This window comes from Pseudorca crassidens, chromosome 20 (genome assembly GCF_039906515.1).
Source record: "Pseudorca crassidens isolate mPseCra1 chromosome 20, mPseCra1.hap1, whole genome shotgun sequence".
Lineage (NCBI taxonomy): Eukaryota > Metazoa > Chordata > Mammalia > Artiodactyla > Delphinidae > Pseudorca > Pseudorca crassidens.
Genome location: NC_090315.1, coordinates 62,543,093 through 62,555,212, shown reverse-complemented (window position 1 = coordinate 62,555,212; position 12,120 = coordinate 62,543,093). Strand labels below are relative to the sequence as shown.

Here is a 12,120-nt window from a genome sequence, read left to right as displayed (position 1 = left end):
TCTGGCTTGTGCTGGCTTCTCCTTTCTATGCCCGAGATCTTCCCCTTTCTTGGTTTACTCCTTTGTCTTGGTGGAAAACACCCTATTGAAGCTTCTTACAAAAGGATGGGTGTGAGGTAGATTTTTCGACACCTTATTTAGCCCTCACGTTTGATAGGTAGTTCGGATATAGAAATCTAAGTTGGAAATTATTTTCCCTCAAATTGTTAAGAGTCACTCCATTGACTTCTAGCTTCCATTGTTGCGACTGAGATGTTAGAACTTACAGTTTCTGACTCTTTGCATGGGAATCTGTGTTTTTCTTTCTGGAGGCCTGTAGTGCCTTTTCTTTGTTCCCTGTGTTCTGAAATTTTATAGCAGTGTATTTCATTGTGGGTCTAATTTTACTTCTGGGCTGGGCACATGGTGGGCTTTTTGCTCTGGAAATTCATATCCTTCAGTACTAAGGGATTTTCTTGGATACTTAAAACCTTTTTTTTATGAAAAATTTAAGACAGAAAAGCAGAATAGAATCTTATCACCCAGATTTGTTATCAATAAATGGGCAATCTTGTTTCATCTATAGCCTTCAAACTCACTTACCCACCCAGCATTCTGGATTATTTTGAAGCAAATCCCAGACGCTGATTATTTCTACTTGGTTTATTTCTCTGCAGATGTGTCCTCTTTATGTCCTTTTTCTTCTTAGAACTGCTATGTTTTAGATATTAGATCTCCTGTATTGTCTTCTGATTTTTTTCTCTTTTGTCCTATTTTGCGTATCTGTTTTGTTTTGTTTTTCCTCTCCTTTCTGAGAGATTTCTTCAAGTTTATCTGCAAGTTCTTTTACTGAGTGTTTCATTTCTGTCATCAGATATTCCTTTGTACAGCAGTCCATTCTTCTTTTAAAATTTTAATTTAATTAATTTATCTATTTAGGCTGTGTTGGGTCTTTGTTGTTGCACGCAGGCTTTCTCTGCTGGTGAGCGGGGGCTACTCTTCATTGTGGTGTGCGGGCTTCTCACTGTGGTGGCTTCTCTTGTTGCAGAGCATGGGCTCTAGGCGTGCGGGCTGCAGTAGTTATGGCAGTTGGGCTCAGTAGTTGTGGCTTGTGGGCTCTGGAGCGCAGGAGTTGTGGTGCACGGGCTTAGTTGCTCCACGGCACGTGGGACCTTCCCAGACCAGGGCTCGAACCCATGTCCACTGCATTGGCAGGCAGATTCTTAACCACTGCACCACCAGGGAAGCCCCTAGCAGTCCATTCTTGTTTCACAGCTGCAGTGTTTTGTCTTACTTCTCTGAAGATACTAATAAAAGTGATGACTGACAGTTTCTTTTCTGTGAATTTCTCCGTTTCCTTGAATTTGTTCTTTCTTTTTATTTGCGTTGGTTTCTGTTTTTTCTTTTCTTCTTTTTGGTTTCTGTTTTTTAAACTGAAGGCTTTCCAGTCCCCAGGGCAGTGGGTGGTGCCCTCAGTTCCTAGTCTCCAGCCAGATTCCCTGCCTCCCTCCAGTCCCGGTGTGGAGGTGTGGATTCTCACTCTGGACCACAGCTACGTCTCTGTTCTTCTAGTTGAATCTCTTTGTCACGGTTTGCAGCACTGATGGCGGGGGGGGGGATGCTCTGTGGCTCTCGTCCTTGTACTTACTGCTGTGCCATGACAATGTGCCAGCTGTGTCCGTGCCCTGTAGATGCCCCATGTCCTCATCACGGGACTTGTATTTTTAATGACATTAATTGGATGTTTTCCTTAGTTAGCATTTTTCATTAAAAGTAATATAAGTTCACCTTTAAAATTTGGGAATTACCAAAACTTGAATGAGAGAAGTGAAAATCATTTATGATCTCACTACACAACAAAACCCACTGTTGGGAGATGTTTATATAGGACATATGAAGTAGTCAGGACCGTTTAAGTCCATATGGACAATGTTTTTCCTAAACATAGGGTCATGCTGTGGGGTGTTGTATAATTTGTTTAGATTTACTCTGTTGCATATTTCTGTTTTATGATAGTCTTTGGGATTGTAAGCTTGAGAATTAATTTGAGTCATAGTTGACTATTTTAATGCTTTCTTCTGATCCAGAGCAGATAAAATTCCCCCCTCCTTATACTCCACCTACCGCCAAGCCTGCTCCACTGTCGGAGAGAAGAAGCCAGAAGGTAAGGTCAGTGGGTCGCTTGGTCCCCAGACGTGCCCACATCTCACCTCCACTTCCCTGACCATGAGACGTGTCGGTGGCACCTTGGTCCATCTGGTCTGCTTCTGTCATGCTGGGTCTGGTCACAGCTGTGGCTTCAGAGACTGCCCAGCACCAGCCCTGGGACAGCTGTGACACCAGGAGGGCTGCCTGTGATGTCATTCCCTGAACACACACGCAGTACAAAATCCACTTGACCATCTCTCATCTTTGTGTGCCCCGCTGAGGCTGTCATGTGGCTTCTGTTTGCCTGTCTGAATTCGAGCTTTTTTTTTTTTCTTTTGCGGTACGCGGGCCTCTCACTGTTGTGGCCTCTCCCGTTGTGGAGCACAGGCTCCGGACGCGCAGGCTCAGCGGCCATGGCTCACGGGCCCAGCCGCTCCGCGGCATGTGGGATCTTCCCGGACCGGGGCACGAACCCGTGTCCCCTGCATCGGCAGGCGGACTCTCAACCACTGCGCCACCAGGGAAGCCCTGAATTCGAGCTTTAAAGTCAGGTGACCAGCCAGGCCCGAGGCCCGTGGTGCTTGTTCTGCACCGTGTCCTAGTAGGGGGTCTGCCATGGCTCTTTGGCCGTTTGGACGGTTGGGGATCTTTCTGCTTCTAGGGGACAGTGATGTGGACCTGGGCCAGTGTGTGAAAGCGTGCATCATTGCTTGGAGCAGCTGGGCAGGCTGTCCGCACCCTATCGCCCCAGGAACGAGGCGCCATCCGGACAGGGCCTGGTCTGTCGGTGTTGAAATGGTGCAGCTGTTTGCTGGTCAATCCCTCTGACGCCTGCAGGGCCAGTTAGGCTGCATGAGCAACTGCAGCTCTGTTTTCTAATTCTGTCTGCCAGAACCCTCCTTGCACAATCTTCCACAGTTTCTGACAGCCAGGGAGACCCACACCTGTTTGGACCAGTATCGAAACATCTTGCAGACAGGATGCCAAGGGGGCCGTAGGGCTGTGTCGACCGTTGAGTGAGGCCTTGCCCTCCTTTCCTAACCCCATGGTCCTGCTTTTGGGGCTTCTAGAATGTTTCCTAATGCTGTATCTCATAGGGCTAATATTTTTTAGTAAACCTACTAAATGTGTGTTGAGGACTGGTAATCACCTCTAATATACTGATTTTAACATCCTGTTGTAAAAAACAATATCACAATGTTACTTAAAAGTTTGAGAAACAGGGACTAAACCATCATCTGTACATAATTCTGCTCTCCCCGCCCACCCTCCCTCCACATGCATTTGGTCTTTGTTCATTACATACCTGCTTTTTACACTTGTGGCGATAGTGTGTATAGAACCATGGTTTTTCTTAAACTTCCTTATGAATGTTTTAACTTTGATAGGACATTAACATCCGCCGTCCAGGGAGAGCGTTTCACTCCCTCCTCATAGGGCCCCAGTCCTCTGTGTGCCCTCTGCAGGGAGAAGCCAGGGACAGCGTCAGTTTCGTGTGCTTCCTATCTGATCTAACCTGTTTAATTGTTAAAATTATCTCCTGTCTCTCAGATGCAGCCTCGCAGAGGGAGGTGGAGCCCAGCTGTAAGGAGGAGCCGCTGGGTCTGCTCACAACTGCCCTGCGAGAGCTCAGGGCCTCAGTGACAGATCCCACCCAGCGTGACGGTGAGGACAGGGCTGTGGGTCGGGCCGTCCGCAGTGGGTGCCCGTGGGTGCACAGGCCAGTCCTGACGTGCTCAGAGCTTGAGGCTGCTCCGTTGCCCATAGTGGCAGTGGTCAGTGCATTTTCCCTGCAGTTCAGCATCTGGTAGTGAACCTGACCACGGCCTGGTGGGTGTGGAGCGTGCCTCCTTTCTGACACTCAGGCTGTCCCAATGTCTGGGTAGAATATGGTTATTCTGCTACCTGGCGTCTCGGTGGGACAGGAGACATAGAGGAGGAAAGCTGCGTTGTCTCCTTCCTTTACTGCCTGGGTGGCTGTGCTCTTCAGCACTGGGCCTCTGCTTCTGGGACTGTTTCCTATGAGGGGCCTGGAGGACAGGCGTGAGCAGTTCAAAGCGCTCAGTGGCCATAGCGGTCCACAAGTAAAATGTTAGGTTCCGGTGTTTTTAGAGTTTTGCTATGCTAAATGCAGAAACTAAAATACGTAAGGCATGCTTTCACCTAGTAACTTCAGTAGATGTTTATTTATTATGGATTCATTTAATTCCTATGAGAGTCTCACGGAGGAAATACAGTTGACCCTTGAACAACACAGTTCGGTTTTTTTAAATTTATTTTTGGCTGCGCTGGGTCTTCGTTGCTGCCCGTGGGCTTTCTCTAGTTGTGGCGAGTGGGGGCTGCTCTTCGTTGCGGTGCACGGGCTTCTCATCGCGGTGACTTTGCTTGTTGCGGAGCACGGGCTCTAGGCACACGGGCTTCAGTAGTTGTGGCTCACGGGCTCTAGAGCGCAGGCTCAGTAGTTGTGGCGCACGGGGGCTTAGTTGCTCCGCGGCATGTGGGATCTTCCTGGACAGGGCTGGAACCCGTGTCCCCTGCATTGGCAGGCGGATTCTTAACCACTGCGCCACCAGGGAAGTCCGCAACACAGTTTTTAACTGTGTGGGTCCACTCAGTATATGCAGATTATTTTCGGTAAATATACTGGAAAATTTTTTGAGATAAATGACAATTGCAAAAATTTCAGATAAACCACATTGCCTAGAAATGTTGAGAAAATTAGGTATGTCGTGAATGCATAAAATACACGTAGATTCACATGACATGCAAAATACACGGAAGGCTGTGAGGAGTTAAGCTTCGGGTCAGAAGTTACGCACAGATTTTCACCTGTGGTGGAGGGTCGGCAGCCCCAGCTCTGCACTGTTAGCTCTGCCTCCACCGTGGTTGTCCTGAGGGCCCAGGATGTCCCCTCATGGTCAGCGTGACCCTTCCAAACTCTGCTCCTGCAGTACGTGGTTCTTGGGGAGGTCGAGGCCTGTGTGGGGCCCCAGCGCTGCCGCAAGATGGTCAGCCAGCCAGGCCTGTGAGTCCCTGTGCTGGCAGAGCTGCTGAGGCCGGGCCGGGCGGCCGCAGCGGGCGTCAGTGTGTGCAGAGGTGGCTGGCGGGCGAGGGGCGCGGGGTATAGACACAGGGGCTGTGGTGACGTGAAGAGCTATGCCAGCCCCTCGGAGAAGCCTGGCCACCTGCACTGCAGAAAAGTGGTTCCGCTGCTGGCCGGGCGGGGACGAGAGCGGCCCCAGGGTCAGTTGAGAGTGTGGCCCCTGAGGTGGTGGATGGCACCCCTGCTCATGGCGCCGGTCCCTGCCTTGCAGCGTTGTTGGCTCAGATGGCAGTGATCTCTGAACAGCTCCGCTCCGCCCTGGGCCTCGGCGAGGATGACAGCGACTTCGAGGGGGCCCCGGTTCAGCTCAGCGTCCGGGCCCCCAAGCTCCAGCCGTGGGAGCAGAGGGTGAGTGTGGGGCACCAGGGAGACCACATGTGAGTTGAGGGTTTCGGGCCGGTGCTGCCGTTTGCGTACAGACTCTGTGTTTGGGAGGAAGTTGTGGCAGAGGCTGCTCGTGGCCCTTTGTGGGCAGGTTTGCTGACCCTGCTCTCTGCTGAGAAGCTCCGTGATGACCCCTGGGGGCCCCTCCCAGGGTTTGGGGATTCCTGTGCTGAGGCGTTGCAGCCTCTTCTCCGGATGGGGGCTCGTTTTCCAGTCTCGTCAGCTCCACTGTGGCCCTGTACGTCCAGGGTGGAAACGCTGTGATGTGGGTTTGCGGCCCTGAGACCTCTCCTCTCTCAGGTCGTGGACCTCCTGCTGACGTCTTTCTGTCAGAACCTCATGGCGGCCTCCAGCGTTGCCCCACCAGACAGGTAGAGGCTAGGCGGTCTCACCGGGTGGTTTGGAGCTGTCCTGGGGCGGCCTGGGTGCTCGTGATGAGAGTGGCCGTCGTTCCTGGTCCAGCTCTGAGCCTGGGGCCCTGGTCCTGCCCCCCGACTTCATGCTGCGCTGGGGAAGGGCCTGGGGGGGGGGGCTGACTTATCCAGCAGGGGCGTGGCGACAGTCAGCGTCGCAACAGGAGACCCTCCTGGTTGGGGAACAGCCTGGTTCTTTCTTCAGTCTCTGGTGCCTGACTGCTCATCCACCAGGCTCCAGGCGGGCAGTGCAGGGCCAGGCCTGGCCGCTGCCACTGTTCTCTGTGGCTGTCCCCACAGGCAGGGCCCCTGGGCCGCCCACTTCGTGAGGACCCTGTGCAGACGCAGGCTCCTGCCGGCTCTGCTCAGCCGGCTCTGCCAACTGCTCCATCACCAGGTAGGGCTGCCACCTCCTCCAGCCCCCACAACGCTGAACCTCTTTTCTTTTTAAATATTTCTGTATTTATCTACGTATGTACGTATGTATGCATGTGGCTGCGCCCGGTCTTCATTGGGGCATCTGGGCTCTTAGTTGCGGCATGTAGGCTCTTTAGTTGCGGCACATGGGCTCTTAGTTGTAGCACACAGAATCTTTAGTTGCGGCATGCGGGATCTTTAGTTGAAGCACGCGGGCTCTTAGTTGCGGCATGTGGGCTCTTACTTGCGGCATGTGGGATCTCGTTCCCTGGCCAGGGATTGAACCCTGGCCCCCTGCATTGGGAGCGCGGAGTCTTTAGCCACTGGACTACCAGGGAAGTCCCTGAACCACTCTTCTTTCCTATTTTAGGGCCCGAGCCTGAGTGCCTCACATGTGGTGGGGTTGGCTGCCCTGGCCGTCCACCTCGGCGAGTCCAGGTCTGCCCTCCCGGAGGTGCATGTGGGCCCTCCCACCCCTGCCAGGGGCCTGCCCGTCCCTGAGCTCTTCGACATCCTCCTGCCCTGTAGGACCCAGGAGTCCTCAGCCCTGTGTCTGAAGTGAGTGTCCCTCTTGTCAAAAGTAACACGCGTCCATCAGACAAAATTAGCACAAACACACATGCTCTACAGATGGCCAGTCTTTCCCGTGTCGGTCTGTACCCTTCCAGAACCTTGTCTTGGGTGTATTTGTGTGTGTTGGTATCTTCAGTTAGAAAAGTGAGATCACCCTACTTTGCCACCTGCTTTTCAAGATGCTCACAGTGGGCTGCAGGTGCCCTTCTCCAGGTCAGGTGGCCGGCGGCTGGCTGGGCCTGTCCCTCAGGTTAGGTTCCGGGGTCCCTGTGGTGAACAGCTTTCTCTGGGGGAGGTTTCTACACACACAGCTGTCCCATCCAGAGGGTTTGGAGACCCATCGTCCAGTTACGTGCTCATCCACTCGCTGCACACTGCGTGCTAGGCCCCCTCCCGGGACCTGGTGAGTCGCAGGGAGCCCGTAGCCTGGGGTCGGCGGCTGTGAGAGATGGGCGGGGGTTGGGTGAGAGTGGCCATCCCATGGGCAGAGCCCTGGGGAGTGCACGTGTGACTCAGGCCCGAAGGGCTTCCTGTGGCTGCTGAGGTCAGGACGGAAGCCGGAGGCTCCGGTGGGAGATGTTGGGACCAGGGTCGCGGCTCACGGACTGAGCTGGCATTAGGAGAGACAGGGAGAGCTGAGCACAGGAACGCGGCCTGGGACCAGTGCCCGCCAGCTGTCCGCGCCATCCACAGCAGCACCACTGACAAGTCCGCACTGGGAGTCGGGCCCCTTCCTCGCCACAGTCCTGACTCTCTGGGCCTCATGGTCACCTCTGTTCTCGGCAGCCTCTCCCTCCCACACGTCACAGCCCGCCATGGGCAGGCAGAGGCTGAGTTGGAAACCGGACATGCTTCACTCTGGCTCTGAGGTTCTTTTAGGCGGGAACAGTGAATAATTTGCCATCATGCAGATGAACGAGAGCCTTACGCAATCACACAGGGAACACCCACCTCGCACCTCCTCACTTCATTCCCTTGGTTCTGACCGTGGCTCTGGACACGCTGGGAAAGCAAGCCCTTACGTGCAGAGCCTGCGTGTTCATGTGTTTTCTGAGTCTCTCATCAACGTGGAAAGAGCTCAGGCCAGACGGCCTGACTGGGGGCTCTTCCCGAGGGCTCGGAGGAGCCGGCGTGGCTGGGCCTGAGGCTGAGCGCCGAGCGGCCGTCGGGCTGGGAGGCCCTCAGTTCACGTTGTGCAGTTCACGCTCTTCTTCCACCTGTTGTTTTGCGTGGATCCCATTTCTGTGTTATAATCTGTTTTCTATTTTCAGATTTTGTACAGCGGCAATTTCTTATTCTTTGTGTAAGTTTTCTTCCCAGTCACGTGACATCTCGTACAGCTGTTTGTCTCCAGGCCTTATAAAAAAGGTGAGTCTTGTGGGTTCCTTTTTCTGCTCTCCGGTAAGTTCCAGTCTTGTACGGGTTTCTGGCCTGAAGCCTGTGTCGCCTCCATCCCGGCACCGGCCTCGTTCGTAGCAGACTTGTCTCCTGGCGCCACCCTGCCGTCTGCTTGGGTTGAACACTGCCTTTTCCTTCCATCTGAGTTAAGAGGAGGGGCTGGCAGGTGACAGCTACAGATGTCCCTCCTTATTTATGAAGTAGGCAAGTTAGAAGATTGCCGTTCATAGAAAGTGTGTCAGCATTTAAAGAAGCACCCTGCGCTTCCTCTGAAGACGGCCTGGGAAGCCGCGTGTTAGAATCCTCAGCGTCAAAGGCGGCGGTGCCGTCACAGCGGGAACCAGTGTTGCTGCGCCTGCAGAGCTTTAGGGCACGTCTCCCATGAGGTTCGAGCCTGGTTCAGAGTTCCAGGCTCCGCGTCGGGCTCCTGGGCGCTGCTGGGAGCTCCACCGCGTCAGGAGCAGCCTGGGGTCCAGGTGCCGACATTTTAAAGTGTGGGATAGAGATCCGGAGGAGCGGCCCAGAAGAGGAAGTCCTCGCCCTGTGTCCCAAGCTCCCCGAGGTCCCCTCGAGCAGCCTGTGGCTCTGTCAGCCTGAGGGTGGGGGTGCGACCTCCTAAGGCAAAGATGTGCGGCTCAGTGCATCACTGAGGGAGCATCTCCTGTAGCCAGGGAGCACACTTCTTAGAATGCCGGTGCCCGCGGGTCGCGCGTGACGGCCGTGCGCGGCTGCACGGCGTGGCAGCTCAGAGATGTGTGGTCAGGGCTGGCTGCCCACTGAGACCAGGGGCTCCTCGCTACCAGCCGGGCGCAGCCAGGCCCCTGCGTGTTTCCTCAGTCTCACAGCACACACGCCACTGTCTTTTTTCAGTTCCAGTTCATGGTGTTCAGATGGTTCTCAGAGGCCCGAGACCCTCCCTCTTGGGAAGACCCGGCCAGCTCTCCCTGGCGGCCCCTGTGCCTGCCCTCCGTGGACTGGCAGCGAGCCACTCTCTGCCTGTGGAAGCAGAGGACCTTGCGGGAACTGCTGAAGCAGGAGGGACTCCATGTAGGTCCCACTGTCCCTTCCGCTGCTTTGCTCCTCCACGCTCTGGGCTCCGTGGGCGCAGGACATGGGCGGCGGGCCTGACCCGACAGAAATCACTCCTGGGATCGTCAGATTTGACACATGCCTGCCAGGCCGTGAGCTGGGGCCGGGTGTCTCCAAGCACAGTCACCGGAAGCTTGGCCGCTCAGACAACGTGCCCATGTGACTGTTTCTGCCACCTCTTCATAACTTTTCATTTATTTCTTGGATGTTTGCCTGCTTGTTCTGGTCTTTAGAGAAGAAGTTGTGTCGTTTTATTGTATATGTTTTTCAACTCTTTTATTGTTAATAATCAGTCATACAAGAGTAGGTCTGACCATCTGCCTGATGCCAGGAGCAACGAGGCAGGAGCAGCCGTGCCTCGATCACTGTCTACGCACACGTCCCTGCTGGTGCCGCGCAGCCCCGGCGTTTACACACACTGCGTGTGCTGCATGCGTGTCCCTGAGACACGTTGTTACACACAGTGTGAGGTTTTTTTGTTTTTGAATTCTGATGTCATTTATTGGCACAAAAATTATTCCAATACAGCATGGTGTCTAGACATGGCTACACTTTATATTCTGTGCATTTAGTTTATATTTCTCTTGCTCCTAATTCCCAACATGTACTAGACCTTCCTTCTCTGTGTCAGCGGTGTGAGGTTTTGAGGTTAGTCTATGTTGACGCGTGGAGCTGTGACTGTTGGAAGCATGTTGTCACATCAAGTTTATCTTTTGGTCATTTGCACAGCTCAGTGAGCTAGAAAGTGATTGTTGTGCAGATGCTGCGGGCTGTCCAGGACCAGGCAGCGGCGTTGAGGACTGAGTTTAAATACCAGTTTGAACAGTTTTGGTTAGCTTCACGTTCAGAGTTAAATGACTGATTCTTCATCTGGGCTTGGTGCCAGCCTCCCAGTCTAACCCTGGGAGATGGCATAGGACGATATTTCTGACAGACACATAGGAGATCTCCAGCTAATATGAGATAGGGCAGCGTCACAGCCCCAACCTGTGGCTTCTGTGCTCTGTCCTTGCTGTGGTGGTCACTTGGTCCTTCTCTCTCAGTTGACTTACAGAGACTGGTTACAGCTGGAACTAGAAATTCAGCCTGAAGTTGATTCTCTTTCAGATACAGAAAGGTAAGTGTTTAAAGGATCTACCCTTTAAAGTGTTAATACAGTTTTCTACACTGTCTTAAGTCTAAGTTTTGTCATTGTATCCTCAGAGTAATGTTCAGTTTAACATAAGTGTATGAGTACAATTTTATTCATTCTTTTATTTGAGAAACATTTATTGACCTACAGTTTGCCAGACACTTCTAGAATGTTCTAGAAGCTGGGGATGCAGTGTGAACAAGACAGATGGGGCACACGAGGCACATACAGGGCTTCCCACTTGCACTCTGCCCCAACGCCCCTAAGCCGTTCTTCACAGGAACTGTGCAGAACCGGGCCCTGTGTGAGCCTGGGGGCGGGCAGGGTGATAAATAAGGTGGATTAGAGGGCACTGAAGACACCAGATGGGGCTTTGGGAGCTGGTGCCGGCGGGCAAGGATCAGAGAAGGCTGCGCCTGGGGAGGGCCACAGTGGGGAAGCCCTGGAGGGTCTCAGCTGGTGTCGGCCAGCCAGGGAAGCAGAGGGGAGGGTGGGCAGCGCCTTGCCGAGTGCTGGCTTTGAGGCGCGGCACCAGGGGTGAGCGAATCAGAGTCTGAGACCCATGTGAGTCCCGGGGCTGGTGACTGAGACCGCCAAGACGTCAGGTGTGCTATCCTGGCCTCGAGCAGGTGCTGAGGGGCCGTGGGTTTGGGGGTGGGTCAGGGGGTGCAGAAGCCAGAGGTGGCTGTCCTCAAGCCACCATACTTGGAGTGGTCAGAGACGTCCCTGAACACGGGGGTGCTGTGTCGTGGTGTCAGAATCTGACGGAACAAGTAGCATAAGGAAGGACAGTGATGGGCAATGGGAGGGATGACCCGCTTCCTTTCCCAGCTCAGTGGGCGCTTCCACCTTTCAGGTTTGTGCGCGGCCTGCCTCCTGTGCGCTTCCTTCCTTGCCAGGAGGGAAAGAAGGAACTAGTTTTCTGGCCTGCGGCTCCATAGGACCCCTTCTTAACTCACCCTCAGGTCACTGTGTGTTGATGGTGTGGGTCCTGTTCAGGGCCTCCTTCCGTCTCCTGATTGCAGTTCCAAACAGGCTTTGGCGGCTCGCTCCCTGCCCCTCGTGGTCACATGGGGAGGTCCTGCTTGGGTCCTGTTCTTCCTGCAGGAACAGACTGCAGTGTTGGTGGCTGTCTGTGCTGTGGTTTCAGCACCATGGAGCCTGGTCCATGTGTGGATGCTTTGCTGGTGGGCCTGGGACGGTGCAGGCACCCGCTCCACCCCCAGCTCAGCAGCTGTGGACCTGCATGCAGTCCCCGTCACCCCTGGCTGAAGCAGACCCTGGCCCGTGCCTCCCTCAGCACAGACCCTGGCATTTGCATTGCAGGCAGGACTTCCACCAGTGGGCCATCCACCAGCACTTCCTCCCCGCGCCCTCTGCCACCGGGGGCTGCGATGGAGACCTGGAAGTCGCCTGTGCCACGCTTGTCGACGTGCTCATGGACTTCTGCCAAAGGTTAGGAATGTTAGTGCCCCGAAGAGTCT

The 12,120-nt window shown here is 54.1% G+C and overlaps 1 protein-coding gene across 5 annotated transcripts in view; it reads left to right on the top strand.

Annotated features, from left to right (window-relative positions):
- Positions 1-12,120, top strand: part of FANCA (FA complementation group A) — a 53,617-nt gene that overhangs the window by 28,475 nt on the left and 13,022 nt on the right. For all 5 annotated transcript variants that reach the window (XR_010938888.1, XM_067718110.1, XM_067718109.1 and 2 more), the window contains 10 exons: positions 2,067-2,143; positions 3,679-3,792; positions 5,442-5,578; positions 5,915-5,985; positions 6,328-6,424; positions 6,815-7,002; positions 8,289-8,385; positions 9,286-9,462; positions 10,548-10,621; positions 11,963-12,091. Coding sequence is in view for 4 of the 5 variants with exons in the window: in XM_067718110.1 (XP_067574211.1) it covers positions 2,067-2,143; positions 3,679-3,792; positions 5,442-5,578; positions 5,915-5,985; positions 6,328-6,424; positions 6,815-7,002; positions 8,289-8,385; positions 9,286-9,462; positions 10,548-10,621; positions 11,963-12,091 (1,161 nt within the window). In the remaining variant the exon portion in view is untranslated. The remainder of the gene's footprint in view (positions 1-2,066; positions 2,144-3,678; positions 3,793-5,441; positions 5,579-5,914; positions 5,986-6,327; positions 6,425-6,814; positions 7,003-8,288; positions 8,386-9,285; positions 9,463-10,547; positions 10,622-11,962; positions 12,092-12,120) is intronic.